The 25248-nt window shown below is 39.8% G+C and overlaps 3 protein-coding genes and 1 non-coding gene across 11 annotated transcripts in view; 3 read left to right on the top strand and 1 right to left on the bottom strand.

Moving 5' to 3' along the window:
* patl1 (PAT1 homolog 1, processing body mRNA decay factor) overlaps positions 1–2161 on the top strand; it is a 40588-nt gene extending 38427 nt beyond the window's left edge. For all 4 annotated transcript variants that reach the window (XM_076728101.1, XM_076728099.1, XM_076728102.1 and 1 more), the window contains 4 exons: positions 192–317; positions 1007–1098; positions 1313–1462; positions 1732–2161. In XM_076728101.1, the coding sequence (XP_076584216.1) occupies positions 192–317; positions 1007–1098; positions 1313–1462; positions 1732–1753 (390 nt within the window). In that variant the 3' untranslated portion in view covers positions 1754–2161. The remainder of the gene's footprint in view (positions 1–191; positions 318–1006; positions 1099–1312; positions 1463–1731) is intronic.
* A 4933-nt stretch (positions 2162–7094) lies between these two features.
* trnar-ucu (transfer RNA arginine (anticodon UCU)) lies at positions 7095–7186 on the top strand. The gene is given in 2 exon segments: positions 7095–7131; positions 7151–7186. It is a non-coding gene; the product is annotated as a tRNA-Arg (tRNA).
* Positions 7187–8947: 1761 nt separating this feature from the next.
* LOC143319284 (fibrinogen-like protein 1) lies at positions 8948–13003 on the top strand. The gene is made up of 7 exons (XM_076728107.1): positions 8948–9004; positions 9918–10086; positions 10460–10619; positions 10977–11074; positions 11162–11250; positions 12144–12361; positions 12587–13003. Exons 1-7 carry the CDS (start codon positions 8948–8950, stop codon positions 12819–12821), a joined length of 1026 nt encoding a protein of 341 aa, XP_076584222.1. The 3' UTR covers positions 12822–13003.
* A 43-nt stretch (positions 13004–13046) lies between these two features.
* The window catches only part of LOC143319279 (uncharacterized), an 81180-nt gene continuing 68978 nt past the window's right edge, over positions 13047–25248 (bottom strand). For all 5 annotated transcript variants that reach the window (XM_076728098.1, XM_076728093.1, XM_076728097.1 and 2 more), the window contains 9 exons: positions 23571–23637; positions 19905–20028; positions 19642–19732; positions 17581–17686; positions 17337–17410; positions 16413–16511; positions 15404–15520; positions 15183–15280; positions 13047–14450 (listed from right to left, as the gene is read on the bottom strand). In XM_076728098.1, the coding sequence (XP_076584213.1) occupies positions 14237–14450; positions 15183–15280; positions 15404–15520; positions 16413–16511; positions 17337–17410; positions 17581–17686; positions 19642–19732; positions 19905–20028; positions 23571–23637 (990 nt within the window). In that variant the 3' untranslated portion in view covers positions 13047–14236. The remainder of the gene's footprint in view (positions 14451–15182; positions 15281–15403; positions 15521–16412; positions 16512–17336; positions 17411–17580; positions 17687–19641; positions 19733–19904; positions 20029–23570; positions 23638–25248) is intronic.

Genomic DNA, 25248 nt, shown 5'->3' with positions numbered 1-25248 from the left:
TCAATGTAAGAAAAATTGATAGTTTATCCACACTTAAAAATAAATTCAGAAGATTGTGCATCCTTGGCAGTGATACAGTTTTTTTTTTTTTTTTTTTTTTTTATTATTAATTTTTGGGAGTTTTTTAGCCTTTATGATAGCAACAACAATCAACAGCTGCCTTCCATCCTCCGTCTCTTTCCCTCGTTTAGGTTCTGTGCTGGTTAGTGGAGCCGGTTTCTGCAGTGATCCAGTCATTGTCAAGCTCTGACCTCACAGACTTGCTCCAGGAGCTGCAGGGCAAGGAAGGCCAACTGGCCACAGTACTGCACAACAAGGTACACATACATGATCTCCTGATCAGACTAATTAATACTGTTCTTGCTACAACATATTGTCTAGTGGTTAAATCAACTGTCTATTGGTTTAACACTTTGTGCTACACTGCACTGTAGCATGGTGAACATTGAGTGCACTGATACCTGATCAATACTGGAGCCCAGTCCCAAAACAACAAAGTGACTTGACACCAGTATCTATCTTTGAACTAAGACTGATGACTACATGACCTTAAATGATAAAGCTGTTGAATTCTGTATTTTCTTTGTTTACAAGAAATTCCATTCAGAGAAAAAAAAAACAATGACTAAATCCTATTAGCAAGTATTGTGTGTGTGTATCCAAATCATGAAATTTGTTCCTCAGAGGCCACCGTTCTTGTCCAAAAACTATCAAAAGCACATCAGTGAGCCTTGCATACACCATCCCAAAAAATACACTATTAACTTTAACTTAACCTTATGTATTTGTTCTAATATCTTTCAGGAAATTATTTAAAAAATAGTGGGAACCAATAGGCTTGGTACTGTGCCACAAATAGTGTAGCAAAGTTGGAAAGTATGAAGCTATGGTTTAACACATTATCATGGGAGTTGTTGACAATAAGAAAAATGTAGAACAAAGTCAACCTTAGACTTTAAAGTATTAGACATGCACATAACACACATGCCTGTTTGTTTCTGTTTAGTTTGGTGTGACACTGCTGTATCTGATCCTGAGTGAAGGAGAGAGGATGCAAAGCTCCAACCCCAACTGTCAACTCATGGACGACAATCGATGGTAAACTGTTTGTGTGTCAACTGCATTCTGTTTTGGTTGTAAGGACATGTCCCAAAAGGGCTTTGTTCCCTGAGACAAAACACTGCCATGTGTCACTTTTTGCTCTTTCTTATCTCCTTTTCACACTTGCACTCTTGTCACTTTGTTAAATCCCTTTTACTTTCCCCTTCTGCTGTTTCCTGTTAACCCACACTGACCTTCTCTCCCCACCCAGGACTGAGTTGGTATTTGCAGTGACGAGGGAGTTGCTCAGTGTTCCCTCCTCATCCCTCTCTCCTCCCTTCTTCACCCCTCCCAACCTGCTCTCCCTCTTGTCACGCTATGTTGATCGGCAGAGGCTGGAGCTGTTGCAGGACAAACTACAGTGAGTTATATCCACACACACACAGTGACGTGGCATTTGGTGAGATATTTTGGTTGGACAAACCAGCACAAAGAAAACAAGACACCGTACTGAAAAAGCATTGACAGCGTTGTTTGTGTTTATTTTTTTACACATAGATCATGTCAGAGCAAACCACTAAGATATATTGGGAGTTGCTTGAATAAACATATTCTTTCATTGTTCCAGTATCAGTAGGAGCAGAAGTGTGAAAATAAAAAGTAACTGATTTTTTTCTTTGCTTTTCTCAGAATATCTGCTTTGTCCAGGTAGAAGTTACAACAGATACCAACACAACCCCCTCTCCATGCAATGCAGACCTTTTTGTGTGTGTCAGAAGAGTGAGTGAGTGAGTGAGTGAGTGAGTGAGTGAGTGAGTGAGTGAGTGAGAGTATATGTGTGTACACGCGCATGTGTGTGTGAATATGTGGGTGTGCTCTTGAGGTGAATCCATGAGGGGTAATTTTAATCCATCAGAATGTGGATTAAAATTCAAATTTATTACGTTGTTTTTCTTAGTCTTTAGTCTCTGGTGTGTGTTTGTGTGAGTGCGACAGTGACACAGAGCGTCTGAGTCCGAATGATAAAAGTTAAATCTGCATTTTTAAATATCTTGATATCTTGTTTACGTTTATGCCTGTGATAAACTTTCAAATTAAAAAGTATTTCTATTATATTAAATGAGGACTCTTTTTTTTGCATTTCACTTTCTACACATACTCCAAGTACTTCATTGACTTAGCATTGCACTCCTAAAACATTTTCAGACACATTTTTAATACTTGTGAAATCCTGATGCCAACCCTACCCGCAATGCAACTGCCTTCAGTGTGGAGGGAGATTCAGGGGTGTTGTGGTGGTGGCAGCGAAAGTACGTTCAAGCTTCTCGCCTACAGCAGCAACGAGGAGCGAGCTACAGAAGTCTGATAAACTTGTTTGTTCTCACTGGACACCCCCAGGTCTGCTTTTCTAAAAAAAAATTTTTCCATACAATTCAAGCCTAACCAATGCTGATTCAAGTGACATCACTAAGGTAATTTATTTGGTTTCACACAATTCTCTCTGGAGACAAAAATGTCCCCTAATGCAAAACCTGTAAGCAGACATTGAAAACTGTGTAAAATTGAGTTCCCCTTTAAAACTAATTACATGAAAAATAAGTTATTTAGTCGAGAGTCCATGTCTGGTCAAGTTTCATGTTCAACTGTTACATTTGGTAAGACCATGGGGTTGCATTAACTGGAGTAGCCATCAAAATATGCCATGGCTGGGATTACTGATTTAATAATTTATTAAAAATAGTCAGCATACCTAGATGTTTTTAAAAAGAGGCATCTGTTGAAAATCCATTTTTATGTATACAAGTTTATATTTTATCTGTACAAAGAGAGTGATAATATAAAACGTTTTTTAAAAAATTAAGCTTCCAGAAAATGTGTGACTTGATAATGAGGGGTGATTGAGAAAAGGCAGTGAACAAGGGAGATAAGGTGAGGTACAAGGATTAAATTCAATAACCGACACTGAAACCTTGATCTGGCAAGGAAATGAAACCACAGCAGTCATTAATGTTGAGTGCTGAACTGAATCCTATGCTCAGAAAAATGGGGCTGACACTATATTGACACACAGCAAAATGTTCTTTCTATCAGTACTAGCACAAAAGGTCAAGATTATGAGCACTCCAGTCAGTTTTGTTTATTTGAATTGCACAACAAAATTACAAATGTATAACAAAATTCATTGAGACCAATACAACTTAATAAATTACTTGAAACAACAAACCAGACTCCTTAAACTGAAACAAAACATTAAGCTAATTTTATCTTAAATAACTTAACACATGACACGTGGTAACACTTACTGATTTCAGGTACAGTTAGTTCAGATTAAAACAATGAAGCAGAGTGTGTCTGTGAATCCTGTTTCTTATTGCTAAGAATCAGTTCAGTGTCACTGTTTTCGTACCAGTGTCTGCAGTTACTTAATACATCTAATTCTATGATGAAAAACATAATGTAGATTGTAAGTATAACACTGTGTCTCTGCCCTTCTCCATTCAGAGTTTAAATATTGCACCTTCATGTCCTCAGTTCTTGCCTGATGCCCCTTGACAGCCTAAAGAGACACATCACAGTTGTTTTTCATTTGCAGTGTAAGGAGGAAAAGGAATGGTGTCAGTCTGCTTTTCAACAGGTATACCAGGAGGTAGGACAATAAAAACCAAAAGCTACTTCTCCAGCTTTAACCTTTGGAATAACCAGAAAGCCCAAGCCAGAAATTATTTGAGGTCTAAAGGGTCATTTAGAATAATTAGATATGCACTGTGGAGCAGGACTGTGTAGAGCTTTATCGATGAAAAGTGAAATTTTGTAATTGTAGTTTTTCTGCATCAGCCTTAGACAATAAGCCCCTTGTTCTGGATATATTTTCAGGATGATAAAAGACATTTATGTTGGTGGTATGGTTCGGGCAATTAAGAGAATAGTCACTATAGTTGACTAAGAAATAATAATACACTAACACTAATATTACAGGGTTACCTGGCCTTGAAGCAATATGTACAAATGGAACAACAGTGGACAGAGTATTGTGCTCTGCGGGACCCCACAAAAAGGTGTTATCCCACTATATGACGATGATTTCATAGATAGGATTAGATTTAGTGTTGACTCTTTCAAAAAGACATTAAATTAAAAAAGGTTTAAAGCTCCACTACGCTGCAAAAACTGAAATCTGAGTAAGATGAAACACCTTAAATCAAGACAAAATATTCTTGTTTTCTGAATGACAACACATATCTTCTTTCCAGACAGTATTAGAGCATTTCACTTGCTTTCAGCATTATGTCCTTAATTGTCGAATTCTGGTATTTTACCTTGTTATTGAGGAGGTATTATTGGTATTGCAGTAAATTCATGCTTAAAATGAGAATTACCGTAATTCTAAAGAGCGAAGGGTGATGTCATCAATCTTGGAGGTAAGAGCACATCATCACAATCACCACAACTACTTGACATACAGTTTTGCTTTACATAAGGATCACAACAGGTAAGTGGACAACATAGCACAAAGACTGAATTCAACCATCACTGACACACTGCAATGTGATCGACAAAACTGTACGTAACCAAATGCTATGCTGTGTCTGAAACAAAACTTGGTCAAATCTAAGATATGGCTGGATGGTGTCTGGCCATCATGTTGAAATGTGGCCAATTCATTTCTGGTGTAGTCAGCAATAGAGTTTATGATTCAGATTTCTAGGTATCAAATGCTCATGTGCAATTTCATTCATAATGCCTTTAATGTGTTCCTGGATAAGCAGAACACTGCTTAGTCTGTAACAGTTAAGTTCAAAGAACTGTAGACTTATGTGATGATCTGCAGGGAGGGATTTGAAAGGGAAATGACTAATAAGGAAACACTGAGTGAACCTATCCTAGAACTTGGACACTTACTCAGTCCATGTCTGGGTGGAGTGTTGTTGGGAAGATGTGCTCAGGAAACCTCAGTTGCTGACAAAGGTGATGGTCTTCTTTAGGCAATGGTTAGCTGGTGCTGATGGCTGATGCTACTGTCTCTGTGGCTGCTTTCAGGATCTGATCATGCCTCCAGTGGTAGCAGCCTTGTGCCAGGGACTTCAGAAAGCTGCTGAAGATGTGTGGGATGGTGTGTCTGATGGTATTTCTGATTCTGATTTCACTGTTGTCCCGGATATGGAGGTTTGCAGGACGTGCTAGGCCATCGTACACCACCTCTCTTTGCCCAGGGCCTTAAAGATGTGGGTCCTGGGGAAGTAACCGAGAGTGTGGCTACGTTCCCTATTAGCTCCCTCTGCCTCAGCCAAGATTCCACCACCTGTAGTGCGTCTGATGCTCTCCACTTCGTGTCTGTCCTGTCGATGCCGGGTGCTGCCACTTTGGGGTCCCTCGAGTTTCTGTACAGAAGAGCTTCTCTTGTCCTTGACACCGTAAACTCAGTGTGCGACCTATGCCATGGCTTCGGTGGGGGAGTTGTTGCGCATGCCTCAAGGAGTTACTGTGATTCTGCATCTGATATGTTATAATCAGTTAATAACTACATCACACCCCCACAATATGAAAACCAAACATCACAGGTTATTACAATATGGCCAACTTAAGCAGGGCACAGTACTTAGTCTGCAGTGATGTACTATGTTCTAGTTTATCGGCACCAATAAGACACGAACAGGTCAAACATCAAAACAGCCTATAAACACACAACTGTATGAGCATCAAAGGCAGAAAACACCAGACTGCCTACAAGGCATCAAGATCTCATCAACAAAGGTTAAAGTTACCACCAATGAGCACAATCAATTTTTTAGTACAAATACACCAATGCGAGGGTCACATATCAACAACATTTTTCAGTTTAACTGTTAACGTGAGTGATATTTGATAACTGCCACGCTTCGATGGTGATTGGAAGATTAGCATGCATGCCGGTATCTTCATCAGAGTGAATCAACCTCATACATGAATCATACATCAATAATGGCCTAATTAAACGCATGATCAATGACAATGACGATACAGAAAGATGGAAGTGCATGGCAGCATATATAGCATAATAGCATATTGCCATTATTTTAGAGACCCCTCCAAAATTTCGCGAATCATGTTTTCAAGGGAGCTTAGTCTGATTAAAGGGAGCCAAGCTCCCCCTGCCTGTTGTTAACCATTGCATTACTGTTCTTTCTAACTAAAGACTGTACTACTGCTGTTGCAATTTTTATGTAGCCTTCTTTAATCTTTCTTGTAAAAAGTAATTTAGCTGCAAACCCCTCATTCTTCCTTTATAGCTGATAATGGACAGATGAGAGGTTTCAGTATCTTGTAATTCAGGAAATTCAAAGCTGAGACAAGTGGTTGTATTAATTTACATCCATGTCTCTAATGATACTACCACTCCAATGGTATTATCTGACCTGAAGACCTTTAGTATTCCACTTAAATCATGATGTTCATGTAGACATGCAGAAGTGTTTGAATATAAATTTGTAGCCATTCAAATGAAATGTCAAGTGGGGTGTGGTTTTTCAATATGCAATTCTACTGAAATTCTGCAATTCTAATGAAAAGATGGCACCTACAGTGGTGATTTGGTTAGATGAACGTAATGAGTCAGTTCTGAATTAATGTGACAGGTATGGCTTGCGCACATTCGCCCTTTTATTTTGAAGGCAAACGCAGCCAAACCGGAAGTATTCTAAGGTTTGTGTCTGACAACTCACAATGTAGGTTAGAGGGACAGCAATAAGAAAAGAGTACGTTAAGCTTTTCAGCAGCACAATGACCATAGACAGCACCGTATACAATACCGATGTTCTCGATTTACGAGTAAAAGGGCAGAGTCTGAAGAGGCAAGTGGAAGAGAGCGTCTTATTAATTTCCTATTACCTGGCCTCGTGACAGTACCGCAGCGCTGCAAGAGCAGCACTTTACGTTTCCCTGAACCCAGAGGTACAATTGATAATTTAAACGCTGTATTGCCGGTCAGGAACAGAAAGGGTAGAAGGGGCGTTTCGGATCTCCGCTCCGTGAATGCCACATGCTCAGTAGTCCTCCCTAAGGAGAGTTCAACAGGTGGCTCCGTGGCGCAATGGATAGCGCATTGGACTTCTAGTACGATCTGTAAGCAGTGATTCAAAGGTTGTGGGTTCGAGTCCCACCGGAGTCGCGTTTTTTGTAGAGTAATTTCCAACATTCATTTAGTAATACGTTTATTTCCACTCTAAATAATTTATTGTATTTTAGTAGTATTTATTTGTGTACAGTACCAGTAAAGACCCTGGACACACCTTTTCATTGTTTATTATTTTCAACAATACTGTTCTGAAATAACATTTGGATTTTTTAATTCTTCAAAGTAGCCATGTTTTTCCGACAGTCTTGAAGGAGTTTCCCATATATTCTGAGGCTTGTTGGATGCTCTTTCACTCTCCAGTCCAACTCATCTCGGCCATCTGCCTGGACGGGTTGGGTCAGAGAGAGAGAGAGAGAGAGAGAGAGAGAGAGAGAGAGAGAGACAGGAAGGAGGGAGTGAGAGATGGGAGAGAGAGAAAGAAAGAGAGCAAGAGAGGGAGGAGTCACGGGGTGGACAGAAACGCAATCACAGTAACAGTGACAGCTCTAATCATAAAGTTAACTATATGTAGTGTATATATAGCATGGTATATACATGTATTTTTGTGTATGTGATTATATGTACATATTTTCAACTCGGGCTATTTACTGTATACCAACACTACCTCTGCACAATAGAACTGATGGTCTCAAGCACATTAAGAAGGCAAGAAATTCCACTAATGAATGTTAAACAAGGTACAACTGTTAACTGAAAAGTGTTCCAGGTCACTACCTCATGAAGCTGGTTGAGAGAATGCACAGAGTGTGCAGTATAATACAGACTTGTGTATATATATTTATATTGTCATATTTTCTACTCTTATTTTTAGTAGATGTGTCATACACCAACTTCACCACAACAAATTCCTAGTATGTGTATAATCGTACTTGGCAATAAAGTTTTTCTGTTTCTGATTTCTGATTCTGGTTCTGATTCTGATTCTTAGTGAAAGGTGGCATATTTTGATTTGTTTACATTTTTTGCTTACTATATAATTGCATATAGTTTAGATGTTTTCAGTATTAATATACAATGTAGACAATAATGAAAATATAGAAAAACCACTGAATGAGGAGGTCCGAACATTTGACTCGTAGCCTACTGGTATTGATTTAGTCCTTCTTGAATAAGCCATTTTTACTTTACAACATACAATCAAAAATGGCAACTCAGCATAGTGCATTGCTTTGGCTCAGGAGGTAGAGCTGGGTGTCCACTAATCAGAAGGTCAATAATTTGCTTCCTGGCTCATCCAGTCTATATGTCAAAGTGTCCTTGGGCAAGATACTGAACCCCAGATTTCTCCATCGGGGTGTGTGAATGTGGCATGTGTTTTGAGGGGTCAGTAGACTCAAAAAGTGCTATTTAAATGCAGCCCCTTTACCAACAGATGCGTACTTCATCGTTTATCAAGGTTTTGTTGTTGCTGGGAATACAGACATAACACACATGCATAATTCCAATGTCATTACCCAGACATTAAGTGAAATTATAGGTAAGTGAAAATACTGAGTAGACCCTTGGGAGTGTGCATTTTGTAAGTTCAGTATAAGTCATTGGTTATTGGCAGGAGACAATGACAAAGTACTCCAACCACTAGATGGAGGCTGTCTTACAAGTGTCAATCCATGTACAGTCTGATTATCTCCAGCCATGGTGAATCACAGTGAGAAAAAGCAGTGAAGTGAAGCTACAAAGTCTAACAGCCAAATCAGCAAAGGACAGCAGAGAGGGAAGTCACTGAAACTCTATAGACAAAGGGCGACAAGAGACTACAGCACTTTGATTCAGTCACCCATCAGATCACTGATTATGGGAATGCTAAGGACATCAGTTGCCTTTGTTCTTCACCTGGCTGCCTCTCTGGCGGTAAGACACTCCAGATAACTAATCATAAGAAGCACTGTGAGGATTCTAATCATTCCATATTCCCTGCATAGTTTTGGTTTATGTACACAGGTTTTGAGACAGATCTCTCACGTACTTGTTTGATTTGTTTGGTAAAGACTTAGTTCCATTGAAATCTGTTCATGGTGAGATTTGAGCAGAGCAACAAGGACATTATTTCTTGGAAGATGCATACATTTTTTGAAATGCATTTTTTTCCACATTAAACCAATAGCAAAAGACAAACCAGACAGGGTAGACCTGTGTACCTCCACTGTCTATTCTTTCATTGCATTTCTTGGAATTTCCCCTCGCGGGACTAATAGAGGAATATTGACTTCATGTTTCTGTGAGTTTCAGTACCTCTGGTGTTGGTTTGAATTCAGGGTGATCATTCTGTGTTCATAATATCTGCTTTCTGTTTGTATTGAGTGTCACCTGGGTGTGTCTTTCACAGATGGTTACTAATCTGATGGAACTGTGCATGCTCCCTGATAAAATTAAATATTAAAAACAGACAGACTAGGTGCATGATGGCATACTTCAAGTCTCTGCAAAAAACTGGGGTTTTTATAAAAGAATCATTAAATCTGAAGTTAAAGAAATTTGGGTGACATTAGCATTTATCACTTAAACTGTCAAGAAACGCACAATTTTTCCTGACAAACTAACATATTTTAGAGGGTAATTGTTGCATAGAAATCAAAGCAAAACAAGCGACACTGTATGCCAAACATGTAGCATACATTCTTTGCTTAATGGTTGCAGTTCTGTCCAGTTGTAACATTTTTGTTGGCTGTCTGTAGCTAGCTATACTTACGATTCTCTTACCCTTAAGGTCAAGGGTAACCTTTGGTGTAGTAGTTATTAATCTTGTCTTTCATTCTCTGTCCAGGCCCCTGTGCCATGTGAGGAGAAGGTGGTCAACCTGGAAGCTGAGATCCATGGCCTGATGAACATGATCAAGGACCAGCATCGCTACATCCAGGATCTCCACAACAGCCAGGCCCAGCAGCTGGAGCACATACCAAACTCACACCTAGGCCCTGAGAACCTCTACAGAGGTAGGACCAGAGTTCAGTGAGAGATAAGTTTTATTTGTATAGCGCCAAATCACAACAGAAGTTGTGTCAGGACACTTTCCATATAGAACTGGTACAGGCTGAGCTTTTTACAGAGACCCAACATTTCCCTCATGAGTAAGCTCTTGGCGACAGTGGCGAGGAAAAACTTCCTTTTAACAGGCAGAAACCTCAGGCAGAACAGGCTCTGGGTGGGCGGCCATCTGTCTTGATGCCACCTCCACTGACCAACTTCACAGTAAAAAAAGTCAAAGGTGTCTGTGTGTTTCTGTTGACTTCTATTGCATCCAAACTGATTATTTATCTACCTAGTTTGGATATTTCACCTTGTATACCTTTGTGTTTGTATGTTTAGACTGCTCCGAGGTGTTTGCAGATGGCAATGTAGCCAGTGGGTTATATGTGATTCGTCCAGCCAGCTCTCCCACTGCACTGAATGTCTACTGTGATATGAACAATGGAGGAGGATGGACCATCTTCCAGAGGAGGAGGGATGGCAAAGAGAGCTTTGACAGGTGTGTGTGTATTGTGTGTGTGTCAGTTTTGCACACATAAAAATAGGAATTTACCTTCTGCATGTGTCAAGAAATTTGACATAATGAATCTATAACCAGTGCATGAGGGGCAGCTGTGGCTCAGAAGGTCAGCGGTTCAATCCAAGTATCCTTGGGCAAGATACTGAATCCCAAATTGCCATCGGTATGTGAGAGTGTGGGAATGGATAAAAGCTTGTAGCAGGTGGCCTAGCCATTGTATGAATGTGTGTGAATGGGTAAACGCATACCTGTGTTGTAAAAGTGCTTTGACTGGTTGCCAAACTAGAAGAGCGCTATAGAAATACAGTCCATTTACCATTTACTCTGTGTGCACAGAGCATGGGTGGAGTACAAGCACGGATTTGGAGACCTCTACTCCCCTGATGGAGAATTCTGGCTGGGCAATGAACCTCTACACTATATAACCTCACAAGGTGTGTGTACATGTGTGTGTGTTTGTATGTCTTGATGATTTGTCATTCATTACAGGATGGTAGCCTGTGTAACTCTGTGTCTTCTAGGAAACTATGACCTGCGGATTGACATGGAGGACTTTAAGGGTGATCAGCGCTATGCAGAGTACAAGAACTTCAGAGTGGACAATGAAAAGGTAACACAGGGACACTATAAAGGAAAATAAAAAGCATAAAGTGAAAAGTAATTTAGGCTCGTGTGAATGTTGTTTCAAGAGTCTGTAAATAAAAATTGATCGCTTCAACAAGGTTCAAGATTTTGAAGTTTACATTTGCACAAAGTGCAGAAATTTTGTTCCCTTTTGTGGGATTTGACCGTTTTTTGGAAGATGATTTAGTTATTCAGACTGGATTAAATCAGTAAATTGTATGTAATTATATGTCTGTCTGTAATCTGCTGCACTCCTTTTCTATCCTGTTACATCTTATACTGTTTTCCTGTAATGTCTATTCTGATGGTCTTTAACCTTGTCCTCTCTTCATTTCCCATAACAGATGGGGTTTTGTTTAGACTATTCATGTTCTTTGTGTTTTATGCCCTTTGCAATAGAAACAACAGCAAGAACATCTAGCTCCAGGCCTGCCAGCTGTTGTCCATCTCTTCCCTTTCATTCATTTTCCTCTCATACCCTTTTGTTTCCCTTCTTTTCATACTTCTACTCCTTAATTTTCCTCTCAATGCTTTTTCCTCTTACTTTTATCCATCCATGTTTTGCTCAGTCTCCTCTCTCCATCTTTCCCATCCTCTTGTTGGTCTATTTTAATGTAATTTATAATCATGTGCTCTGTTCAGAACAAAACCTCATTTGTGCCATCTATCTATCACAAATGTGTGTCACATATACTACATTTCTTATAGCACTTACTTTTGATTGCCTATGTTTTCTGATCAGAAAATCTCTCAAAATTTCACTCTGGATGCATGAATCAGTTAGTAATGTAAATGTAATGTAATGTAAACCAAAGCTCTTTTTCAACTTCAAAGATTTATTCAAGACTTTTTTTCCTTTATTCCCATGTCCACTCAAAGGACCACTACCAGTTACATTTGGGAGAGTACACTGGGAATGCAGGCAACTCCCTGACTGACGTCCATGGCCCTCCTTCTGCTGGGCTGAAGTGGACCAGTCCAGGCTTGGACTCATACGGGGTCAAATTCAGCACCTATGACCAGCAGAATGATGGCAGCACTGGAAAAGATGACACCAGTTGTATCAGACACAGCAAGTCAGGCTGGTGGTTTAGCAGGTAAAGCAAAAATACATTCACTTTTGATTCACTATGACGCTTATTTTGCGCAAAATAATAGAGGAGAACAAGGGAGCAAAGTTCAATATGGCAAAACACTTTGCTTTGTGTGTGCGTGCGTGCACACACACGTGCGCACACACACACACACACACACACACAGCTGTTACTGCAGGCCAAGTGTTTGTCTATTGTGGCTATTTTTCTTTTACTTCCTCCTCACAGGTGTGATTCAGGCAACCTGAACGGTCATTACTACAAAGGACCGTACCAAGCCATGACTGATGATGGTGTGGTGTGGTATACATGGCATGGTTGGTGGTACTCCATCAAATCCGTGACCATGATGGTACGAGCTGCTGATCTTGAGCATCCACCACCAATCATCGCCGAGTTACCAGTACAACTGGACCCCAGCAAAGCAGCAAGTGATATCATTGATCTTCCTCGCGGCCCATAGGTTGAGAGCAAGTGTGGAGGCAACGTAGCTCCTTACTGGAGCTGAAGTTTTTAAATGATTGTCTCAATTCACATCTGTTACAGGGTACAAACTGGATAAAATCAGTGTTATCTCACTCAAGCCTTTCCTGTATTCCTGTATATATAACTTTTTCAAATTTGATTTCATTTCATTCACCATTTCATTTATATTAATATTGAAAAAACAAAACTATGTTGCTTTAAATCTTATGTCATATTGTCTTTATTCTGTATCCAAAATAAAGCAGGCAATTGGGTACATCCAAGGTTTTTCAGGACAAATACCAGACACACAAAGTGACACTTTTCCAGAATTTAGTAAAATAGAGGCCAGAGTCTTACAGTTAAGGAGAATCTGGGGGTTTTCTCTCTGGATATCATCACTGGCATGATTCTGGCGATTTTATATGTGCCCCAAAGCAAAGACTGAAACTAACGAATCGGTCGCTTGTTCAGATTTGCCCAGTTCCTGTTTGGGCACAAGATGGTTTTAGAGGTGTGGGGTTGTTGTGTCCCTTTGTTAATGAGTTAAGGGAAAAAGTAAAGGGGGAGGGGGGCAAACACTCTTCTGGCCAACAATATCCTTGTTAAATAAACTGCATATTTGGCTCCGAGATGGTGTGCGTGCATGTGTATGTCTGAACTGGCGTGCTCAGATCTAACATCCAAGGGTGATTACATTCCACATAGAAGATTAAGGTAGAGGTTGTGAGGAGTCCGCATGGAGAAACAGATATCCATCGTTTGCCCACAGATGGATATCAAGAGTATGCACTTCTTCCAGAGGTCCAAAGCAGATCAGTCATTGAGGTTCACTTTTTTGGGAGGAAAAAGTCCTTTATAAAAGAAGGGAAAGGGTAAAATAATTCATGCTAATACACCAAGAAGTGCTTGTCATTTTAGGATTTACCAAACCCATACAACTTTGAATCTGTTTCCACAAATGTGCCTGTGCCACAAATCCAAGGTTTCTTTTGTCTACCCCTTAAAAAAAAGAGGGTTATGAAGAACAGGATGAGCTGAGAAAAAGGGAAGAATAGTCAAAATGAGAGTGAGGCATTATTTACAGACCCTGAGGTGTGCCTGTTACTTAGGTATTCTTCAGAAAAAGAAGAAAAGTTTATCGGAGAACAGTCATTTGACAAAGACTGATAGAGTCCAAGGTCAGTCCCTCGCTCAGATTTACGTGCATTTGGAGCCACAGCAATGTATTTTTGCTGTCAAAATAATCGTCTTTTTGTTCCAAATGTACAAGTGTATCATTGATATCCGACAACACTGCAGTGATCAAGTCTTTCTCTGTATCTGGAACAGCTTCTATCTTTGTCAGGTGTCACAAGTTGATGAGGAGAATTGGGAGGTCAGAGGAGAGGAAGGAGTTGTTTGCTGTCGGGGTTATCTGGGTGATAAAGGTGCAGTTGTGGGGAAGGAGGCAGAGTTCCGTGGTGAGCTGAAGGGTGAGGTGGGTGAGAGGCGGCGGGGACTCGCCAGCAGGTCGCCGTTGTGCAGCTTCCACAGCAGCTCCTCATTCTCCATGGACAGACGCTTGTTGACCTTGGACTCTTTCTGCAGTGTCTGCTGGAGTTTAGCCTGTTCATTGGACAGCTGCCTGCAGGGGGAAACAGAGAGCTATAGCGGGCTGTGGGAAGACATGCTGTGGCTCTCAGTCCGGGTTCATGATGATAAAAATAATTTGAATGGATAAAACTGTGTGAGCCAACAAACTAGAGCTGCAACAGTCAGTCAAAAATCACTTAGTTGAATTGGCAACCATTTTGATAATCGATTGATAGTTTCAGTCATTTTTCAAGCAGAAGTGTCCAACATTCGCTCGTCCCAGCTTCTTCAATGTAAAAATTAGCCGCTTGTCTTTTATTATAGTAAATGAAGAGTCTTTAGGCTTTGGACTGTTGTCTGGACAAAAGAAGCAATTTCAGTTTTTTGGGCTCTAAGAAATTGTGATGAGAATTTTTCAAATTTTTTTGACATTCGATTAATAGATGATGAAAATAATTGTTAATTGCAGCCTGATAACAAACAAGCTCATGATTATTTTTCCCCATTCAGATCATTTATTAATTTAAGATTATTGTTAGTGTTAAGTTATTTGAATATAAGGCCTCACAATAAGGACACTGGTGGTGGGATCCAGCTTGTTCCTGTTATGTCTAGTCTACAACACAGTGGTCTATCTGACAGATTATGAGTTACAGGAAAGGTGAGATAAAACTACACCATCCCATGACTGGTTGACCTTTATTTCATTTTATTTCACACTCTAAATCTTAACTATTTAAATGTGGACGCACGCACATGCACACACACACGCAGCAGCACGTACTTGGAGAGAGCAGCTTGTTTGTCCATCCTGGCCTTGTAGTCCTCATTCTCCTGTTGGACCTTTGTCAGACACTCCTCCAGTTTCACATTCATCTCCACCTGTGACACACACAGCCACACAAAATATTGGGTTTGAACTTGTTTTGTGCCCATATTCAATACATTTAATTGGACCTTTTCCCCAAAGATGATAGTATGTAACAAAGATAGACTGATGCCCACCAGTTTGTCCATCTCCATGAGCTTCTTCTCCTTCTGGTGCAGCTGGTTGTTCTTGATCTCCAGCACCACCTTAAGACTCTCCAGCTCCTGCTCCAGGTACACTGTGTGGGAATCCTTCTGTATAAACAATCAAAACATACAAGTTAAGACAGGCTACATCACACTAGAGGGCTCTCTGTTTGACAGTAATACTGATTAACTACAACACAAGTCACCATTAGTAAGTGGTCATGCTTGTCACGTCATTTTTGTGAGTTAGTGGTTCGATAGTTTATGGGGCTCAGAATACGTTTAGCATGTGTGACTCTTCCAAACCAGCAGAGGGAAGTCATGTTCAGCAGAGAAACTGATTCAGATCCACATTGTGTTTCATCATGATGACCACTGCTCTTCAGATCACACACTGCTATAAGGTCACACTTCACAAGATATTAGCAAGTATACAGAAAGGATCATGCATGACTGATGGTTTGACTCGAAAAATCACTTGTTAAATTTACCTGATGCCCTCCCTTACAGAAAAACCACATGAATTTCACATGTGATTTTGCACATGTTAAACATGGGAAACATGTGGTTTTGGAACATTTTTCATGGTGTAATGTGTGAAACCCATGTGATCACATGTGAAACACATGTGGTACCACATGTTACAACATGGTACCCATGATGTTTAACATGTGCAAATCACATGTGAAATTCATGTGGTTTTTCTGTAAGGGCTGTCTTGAAAGCAGGATTAATGACCCCATTTGTGCCCCCAATGATTTGTTTTGCTGAACAGTTCTAAGTGTCTCATTGAGGTTTTTGCTTAAGGTCAGAATTTAGCTGGACAGCGTCCTGTTTGTCTGGCTGTCTTTGTTTGTTCCACATACAGCAGCACCGAATCTATTCCACTTGGTTAATATTCTTTTATTAACTTTACCTTCATCCCCAAAATGTTTGTGTTCTGTCTTAGCCAAGAACCACAGTGACAGAAAGCTATTATTATAAATGTAATAATCTTTACCAGATTCTTGTCACTGAGTATGTGCTTCCTCCTCTCCTCCTCTGCTTTTAGCTTCTCATTCAGAGCTTCCTTCTCTGCTGACAGCTCACATACTTTCTCCTGGAGAGAGGGGAAAAATGAGGCACAGTCAGAAGTCATTACTGAGCAACCACTAAGCTTTGGTTCTTCCAAAGATAGACAGACAATTCAGAGTCAAAACAGTAGCAGGTAAACTAATCAAAGTGCTGCCTCTTCACTGTGGACCTGAGAGGAATTGATCACAGCAAACACACTGCATGATTAAAACACTTAACTGCTAATATGAGAAATTAGCAAAGAAAATCATGAATATATTTTTATTGGAAATACTTGAAATGCCACATGATGTCACACATTATGACTTTTACAACTAATTTTCCTATAAAAGCCTTCTTTTCTATTTGTTTATTTGTATTCCTACCTATCATAGCTTTGTTTTTGTGCATTTTTTTGCTTCCAACATCATGTTAAAATTGCAGGGAATTTGACAGGCAGTATACAGACACTCAATTTTGAGAAATCATTTTCCATGATGATTAATCAACCCCTCTCCAAATGAATTTGGGCATATTTTGCACATAATTTTTCTCTGGTTCGATTGCTGCAGCAGCAGTACAGTGAGCACAACAGTAATCCTCAAACCATCCTGCATTGTGGATAAAAAAAAAAAATCGTCTTAACAACTACCTACATTCAGTGCATACACAGGCACATGTTACACACACGATTAATACTCAGTGTGTTACCACGTATGATATATTTCTTGTTCCATTAATGACTACAAAAAGTTTAAAATGGCAAATTTTTAACTTTATTTTAATCACACAAGTGTCAGTGGACTTTGTTTCATTAAGACATTGATGTACACCTTCTTTTTAACAGTGCTTATATATGAACGCCTCTTACAGAGAGAGATGTTTCAGTTTCCTTCAGCGTTTTCTCCAGGCTCTCCAGGTCTGTCTGCTGGATCCTCTTCAGCTCTGATATGCACAAACATATACACAAATGCATGTTAGCATCAAATGATTGAGCAAAATTACATAAACTAATGAATGATCTTTATAATATTTATTCAATATATGAAATTAAAATGAATATATGAGTGTCGAGTTGGTAAAAGACTATATTTGTGTATTTGTCCTGCACGCACCTTGTATGGAGGTCTCATAATGCAGTTTGAGAGACTCCATCTTCTGGCTGTGATTCACTTCCTGGTTCTTCCTCTCTGCTTCCTGTCGGCTCCTCAGCTCCTCCACCTGAAGGATGCAGACACAAATCAGTGACATATAAATGATTTACTGTGGGTGGTGTTGCTATGGCAAAGACAAATAACATACAGTCTAAACTTGGGTTTCCAGTGAACATTAGAATATGTTTCTTACATGGATGTAAAGTGTGACAATATTTTCAAAGGCTCATCTCTGATTAAGCTGTGTATGCGCATAACTGGTGACTTGAGCCGAACGTTCATTCATGGCAACCATGGCAATGGTCACAAATCTCTGGCAGAGATTTTTTTATGAGTAGCTGCATGATATCCAATCAGGACGTGTATGTGTATGTGTGTGTGTGTGTGTGTGTGTGTGTGTGTGTGTGTGTGTGTGTGTGTTTGTGTGTGTGCGTGTGCGCATGTGCGAGGGTGAGGGAGACAGAGAGAGTGGAATTCCATGCAGGTTCAGAGATCAGGGCAGTACTAGTACAAATGTCCTACTTGTGTATAATTATTTCATAATAAAACTTGGTTTTATGGGAGCGATGCAGGCTCATTATACCAGACTAACAGGCAACTACAACACAGTAGATACACAGTAACAATCTAAACATGGGAAAATTCACCTGTATTACATTAACTGAGCTCTGCAAGACTGTTACTGAGTCTAACTCGTCCACATCATGTGTTAAAGCAGGTGTTTGCCAGCGTGTCTGGTCATGTGCTGAAGATAAGAAATGCATCTCTACGAACAGGCATCTTCCCAGATGCTTTTAAAGCAGCTGCTGTAAAACCATTATTTAAGAAACCCAACTTAGATAATAATGCACTCGCTCAAAGTAACTACAGGCCGATATCCAACCCTCCATTCATCAGTATGAAACTGGAAATCATATTTAATGTGCAAATTAATGCCTTTCTTAAAGAAAATAACATTCTGGAGGCTTTAGAACAAATCTAAATCTTTTCGATCAAGTGCCGTTTTCTAAACAATGAAAGCATCGTCCTCATTTTAAAACAGCTACATTTTATATTGACAAAATCAACAAGGTGATGAAAACTTAATTTTTCCACCTTAGAAACAGCTAAAGTACGACCATTTCTGAATCAAAAAGATGCGGAAAAACCTATTCATGCCTTTATTTCAAGACAAGTCATTTACCGTAACACATTATTTACAGGCCTCCCCCCCCCCCAAAAAAACACTGAGAGACATTGGCTCATTCAAAACTCTGCAGCTCCGCTATTAACCAGAAAAAGATGAGAGAGCACATTCAGTCCAGTTGCAGCTGCTCTGCACTGACTTCTTGTAACATTCAGAATTGATGTTAAGGTCCTCCTAGTTGTATACAAAGTTTTTCATGGGCTAGGACCAAGCTACATTGCTAACTCCCTCGTTTGTTATTTGCCGTCAAGAAGACTGTGATCATCTGCTGCTGGTTTATTGGACGTTTCCAGCAGTCAAAAGAAAATTGGGGATGCAGCCTTTGTCCATTAGGCCCCAAAGCTCTGGAACAAAATACAGAGACATAAGGGAAGCCAGTTCACTGAATATTTTCAAAAGAAAGCTAAAAATTCATCTCTTCACTTTAGTCTTTAACTAGCTATGACTTCCTGATACGGGTCTGAAAGTTTTGTGCTTTGCCTCAAGCTTATGCACTGCTGCACTTTTTCTAAATTGTTGTATTTACCTTGATTTTATGCGTTCTATGTAATTTTTTTTAAACCTATAATTTATTATTTTATTTCCTATTATTAGTTGTTCTTTGGTTTTATGCATTGTCTTTTATCTTATTATCATCCTTATTCTGTCTTACTGTCATTATCAAGTGGGTTTTATTCTCTATCCTATTTTACTTTGATTTTTATCTGTTTTATCTTTATGTTCTTGTAAAGCACTTTCTGTGTCAAAGGTGCTATAAAAAAAAGGTTATTATTACAACAGGACGGTAACAATATTTGATTAAAAACATGTGTATGTGTGTGGGTATGTGATCTGACCTGCTGTTCCATCAACATGCGGCATTTGTCAGCCTCCTCCTGATATGTCTGGTGGACTTTGTCCCACTCTGTTTGGTAAAAACTCCTCAATCTGACACACAGATACAATTAGAGACAAAATACATCCAGAGGACAGTAGAATTAGTGCAGGCTTTAATTTCCAAACAACAGTGTTGTAACACTGAAGAGTTATAAAGATCCATATACTGTATCTGACACTTAGGATCCGACTATGAACACATCAGCAGAAGTGAATGTCACACCTGTCCTCCAGCTGCACCAGCTCCTCCTTGTGCTGCTCCTCCAGCCTCTTCAAAGTCTCCTCCATGCTGACACACATCTCCTCCTTCTCCTTCTGCAGATGCTTGCAGCACTGTGATGATGTGACTGGAGGGAGAGGAGAAGTTCAGATAGAAATGTTAGTTTGTACTTGAAGTTAGTTTAACACTCCAAGGACCCTCTAAAGTACCTGGACTCTTGTTTGGGGATCAGTTGTTTTTGAAAGAAATTTGTAGTTAACCATTATTTCATCAAGAAAGTTGGGTACGTGAAGAGCATAATCTAACCTAAAATTAAATGTTTTGTGAAACTCTTTACAGCAAGCTCCAAAAGATAAACCTCAAAACGGCAAAGTTAAGAAAACAGTGATTGAAAACAAAACTCACTGGCTCATGGCTGCAAGAAGCAGATATATAAAAGTAAGGACGAGCAATCTAAATCTTTTGGATCAAGTGCCCTTTTTTTTTTTTTTTTTTGGAAACAATGATACAATCTTCCTTGTTTTAAAACAGCTACATGTTACATTGAAGAAAGAAAATCTAGAATAACTTCATCCAAACAGGCCAGTGGGTCAGTGTTCTACTCGCTGTTTGACATCATTACAAAACAAGACACAGGAGAGAAAAGCATGAACAGGTTGAAAATCACACATTATTACACCATATAAGATCTAAGAAATTCTTTTGAGGGCAGGTGTGAGGCAAGTGGAGGCAAGACACTCACGCAGTTAGCCATCATTGAGCTACTATTTTGACCATTTACTGTTTTATCATTAGTGTCACATCCATAACACACACCAGTACGATCACCACATCACATCATGTCAGTCCAGAACAGTCAGTGTCTCAACAGGTAATCAACAACAGATTTTCTGTGTGTGTCTGTGTATGTGTGTTCATGTGCCTGAGCATTCTCTGACAACCACATTCCAGTTTAACCACTGTTATGGCAGACATGAGATCCAACCCCAAAACATCTGCAAGTCGGCTCAGAAGAATTCAGCAGGACTCATTCCTCCATGACTAACTGAACCTCTCACAAGCACATGCATGCTTCCCTCCATCTGTACCCATCATTACATGCCATTTTGAGTTATGGCTGTGCCTAGTTTGAAATATTTGGGAAAATGTCCAGGTAAAGAATAAAGCACGTGGACTAACAAAGATCTGATGTCTGCTTTCAGGTATTTCATTTTCACAGCCTTTACTCACTGGGTTATGTAACAGAACAGCAGAACCAATAATACACCAGGGACATATGGATGCCATCACTTAAAAGGTAAATGTGATTAAAAAATGTAAAAAAACAAAAAAACAAAAAAACAAAAAAAAACCCCACTCTGTACATACACACACACTGTGCCTGTAATAAACAAATATTCTAAGTTATATAATTATGATAACAACTGGCTGTTGCTGGGACAGTTACTCTTTCCCTCTGAATGGGACCCACAGTTCAAGTGTAAACTCCTGTCACCGTGCCAATGGAGACACAAAGCCAACAACAGCTGAGAGCAGCTTAGACACAAGCTGGTTCTCTACAGACACAAACTGTGTGGGTGTTGTGAGTCACAGCAGGTGTTTGACAGGTGGCAGTGTAAAATAAAGACATAATATCAGGAGCGAACCCTCTTCTAATGTCTGTCTGGGAGTCACTTTGGGGTAGTGATAGGGAAAGAGGGCTTTACTGCTTCTCATTCAGACCAAATGAAGACGATGAAGAGTGAATGCAGTCTGGGAAACAAGGCAAGCAGTCTTTATTTAATCTATGATCTTTAACATTTTGAATGTGACACACAGTCAGCCAAATGTGAATTCTGCACATAGCTAGTGAAAAGGCTCACGTTTAAATTGCCTCAGGAATGAATAGTTCATACATATGCAGCGACCATATAATCACATAAAAACCATAACTGCTTTACTTACAGTCCATGACTCTTGAGTTTAAATCTCTATCACACTAATTCATATATTCATATACTTGATAACAAAATAAATAATGTGTTATTTCAAGTTAAGGGAGACCTGTGGCGGTAGCAGTTATCAATGTCAATTTCAACTTTACTGTTGATTTACACCATATGTACAAAACATACAGAGGGATCAAAACAATGTCTCTCACTGTCCCACAGTGTGTGTAAAAATATAAAGACACAAATATATACATACACACACACACACATACATACACATACATATCCACAGTACATAAACGGATAGAAGGACATTGTATTTTATAGTCTCAAAATGTTAAAGTAACTCTACACTGTAAAACTGCACAGGGGAACTATTAACCCACCTAACATCACCCAGTGAGACACAAACAGGTCCTTCCTGTTCAGTTTGACTTGGAGACTATGAAGTTTTAAAGCTGCAGTAGGTAAGATCGAAAAGAGAGCAGACTTAGCCTGAAAATTTGAACCAACACAAGTTCCACGTCACTCCCCCTCCCTCTCCACTGCACTCATGCCCTGCCTCCAAGCCCCTCCTCCCTGCGGCATCTGCGCAGCTGCCGTGACAACCAGTAACATTAGCCTTAGCAACTGGAAACAAGTTAACTCTGCCCAGCCGCTACATCACAGTTGCTAACATACCGTACGCGCTGCGGAGTGTTACTGTAACAATCAGCATATTAGCTTTATAGTTATTTGTTGTCTTAGCTGTATGCTGTTGTTGGCAGCGGCGGTGTGGGCAGTTTCTCCTTTGCGGGTGGCTGTTGCTCCGCCATAGCTTTCACTAGCCTCCTGATGCCGCTCACAGAGCTGTTTGACTGAGCGACAGCCGGCAACATGAGCGGAGGGAGGGGGCGGTTCGCAGCGTGTGTGAGTGGTTATTGACAGATGCCAGACACTCCCTCAGAAGCTCCTCTGGCTCTGATTGGTTGTTTTGTGTCGGGCGCGGTGGATTCTTGCAAATCGCAGTAGGAGCAGTAGGTGGGACCAATGGAGCCATTGTTTTTTAACAGATTACATGTTTCATGTACTGCTGTCTGGGCATAGGGACAGTTTTAGCAAATATGACAAAAATTACTTTTATACAAGTTACCGACCGCAGCTTTAACAGACAGCTCTGAGAGTCTGTGTGTGTGTGTGTGTGTGTGTGTGTGTGTGTGTGTGTGTGTGTGTGTGTGTGTGTGGTGACAGCAGGGGTCTATACATTGCTGACATTCCACAGCTTTGTTTGAAAAGAGATGACGATGATGGTGAAAAATCGTAAAGGGAAAGATTACAGCCACTGCTGCTCAGAATGATGGACAAGAGGAAAGTGGAAAGAATGTTTTAGAAGGAATTGATGGTGAACAGGAAAAGACTCTCAGGATGTGCATCTGTGTTTTTGTGTGTGTGTGTGTGTGTGTGTGTGTGTGATTCTGTTACTTTAACAACCACTTGCATAAAACATATCAAAAAAATATATATTGTATGTCTTAAATGATCACTTGCTCCATCTCCCCTGTCTGTTTTCCTTTCTTTTCTTTGTGAACACATTGTTTAAAACCATTATGGTTGAACTTTTGCATTGTCTCAATGATAGTTAAATGGCAGGCTGCCAAACACTGCAGAACTACTGAGTGACACACCTCAAACACACACATACACTAGACATGGAAACTGTTTTCTAATCATTTTCTAATACCTCAGTGGCAACTCTTACCCAGTTCATCTCGGAGGTGTGCCAGTTCCAGCGAAAACTCCTTTTTCTGCTTAACAGCCTCCTCGCACTGCATAGAAGAAAAGAAGACAAAATTTCAATTCAGATATGAGCAGAGATCAATCAATGCACACTGAGGCTATCTTCAAAATCAGTCACTATTCACACACCATATACGCAATTCTATGTGGAGGACTATATAGTGTGTTAAATGGCCGAAATAGTAATAACAAAAGAAAACACACAGTGGTAGTTAGCTCAGGATTATACACAGATTTCTTCAATGCATTGTGAGATGATTTCAGTACACTATAAAAGTTAAATAATTTACAATTTTCACTAGGACTTTGGGACTACACTACAAAAACGTGAATACAACATGTAGTGAACTATATGAATGATTGTAGAGACATTCGGCATTTTGTGTTTTAGAATTTATACCCAGCACAGATAAGTGACTGCAATCACCAGCTTCAAAGTTAACTATTGGAAACCTTTGTAAATGCCTGTTGTGGTAGAAAAGGCAGGGTTGTGACCATGATTGCAACAACACAGATAAGAGACACTAGAGTGAACAGATCCTATCTTGTCTTAAGACAATCAGGAAAACAACACCCATCATGGCTGCAAACACCCAGTCATGTACTGTTTACAGCAGCAACTGCAACTGACCTGAAAACATGAGAAAATATCTCAGCAGGCAAATGCAACTTTTAAAAATTAACTGCAGTTAAGAATGAACAAATAACATCTGGAAAAAACCTTAATATATCACATCCCTACGCTACTACAGACAATGTCTGCCTCATGTTTTTACATTCATACTCAGACATGGAAAGTCCTTCATATACAGTATTTTCCATTCATTTCACTCTCTAGCAGACACTAGATGCTATACGACTGCCTCCACCAGACCAAAACACACACACACACACACACACACACACACACACACACACACACACACTAACACACTAACACACACACACACACACAATCTTACACATTTCAACTTGAGGAGCATACCAAAGTGCACTACTGTGCTCCAAAACTGAACATTATTCTGAATAAATGACCATAACATTTACTTATTCTAGCACACAAACACACACGCAACACACAGATAAAGTAAAAGCAGCTTGACAAAAGCAGTAGTGGAATTTACAATGGAGTCCAAATGCTGGTGCTCCTACACACACACACACACACACACACACACACACACACACACACACACACAGCTATAAAGTCCATCTGTTGTATGAGGGGTCAGTGAAGTAAAAGAGCAGAAAGGTAAAGCAAAGAGTGGGAAAAGAGAGCAAAAGGTTAAGCGACAGCTTGCAATAGTAACCAAATGTTTCTAGCAATGAAAATATAAATAGACTATTGAAGTGGTAAAAGATATGATGTCAGGAAAAGCACGATAGAAACAGCATGATAAGGAGAGTACATGGCCCTGTTGTGGCCCTGGTGTAATATTTCATAACTTATCTGTGACATTCATGATCCACATGAGTCAGTGTCAGGTTTCTCTAAATGGTTGAGCCTGAAAATCAACAGCTCATGTGATCAATGTGTTAAACAAGGTGGAAAATACGATTGGCCAGATTCCTGAAAAGTGACTTGATTGTAAAATTCCATCCTAATCCCTGACTTCTCCACATAGTCCAAGGACAGCAGA

Source organism: Chaetodon auriga, chromosome 4, assembly GCF_051107435.1.
Source record: "Chaetodon auriga isolate fChaAug3 chromosome 4, fChaAug3.hap1, whole genome shotgun sequence".
NCBI lineage: Eukaryota > Metazoa > Chordata > Actinopteri > Chaetodontiformes > Chaetodontidae > Chaetodon > Chaetodon auriga.
Note: the sequence above shows the minus strand (reverse complement) of the source record. Positions and strands in the feature narration are given on the sequence as shown.

Excerpts from the sequence above, each read along its gene's own strand:
- LOC143319284 (XM_076728107.1), top strand. The coding sequence starts at position 8,948 with ATGGGAATGCTAAGGACATCAGTTGCCTTTGTTCTTCACCTGGCTGCC. Across the intron at positions 9,005-9,917 it reads ACCTGGCTGCCTCTCTGGCG|GCCCCTGTGCCATGTGAGGA; the intron begins GTAAGACACTCC and ends TTCTCTGTCCAG. Across the intron at positions 10,087-10,459 it reads CCCTGAGAACCTCTACAGAG|ACTGCTCCGAGGTGTTTGCA; the intron begins GTAGGACCAGAG and ends TTGTATGTTTAG.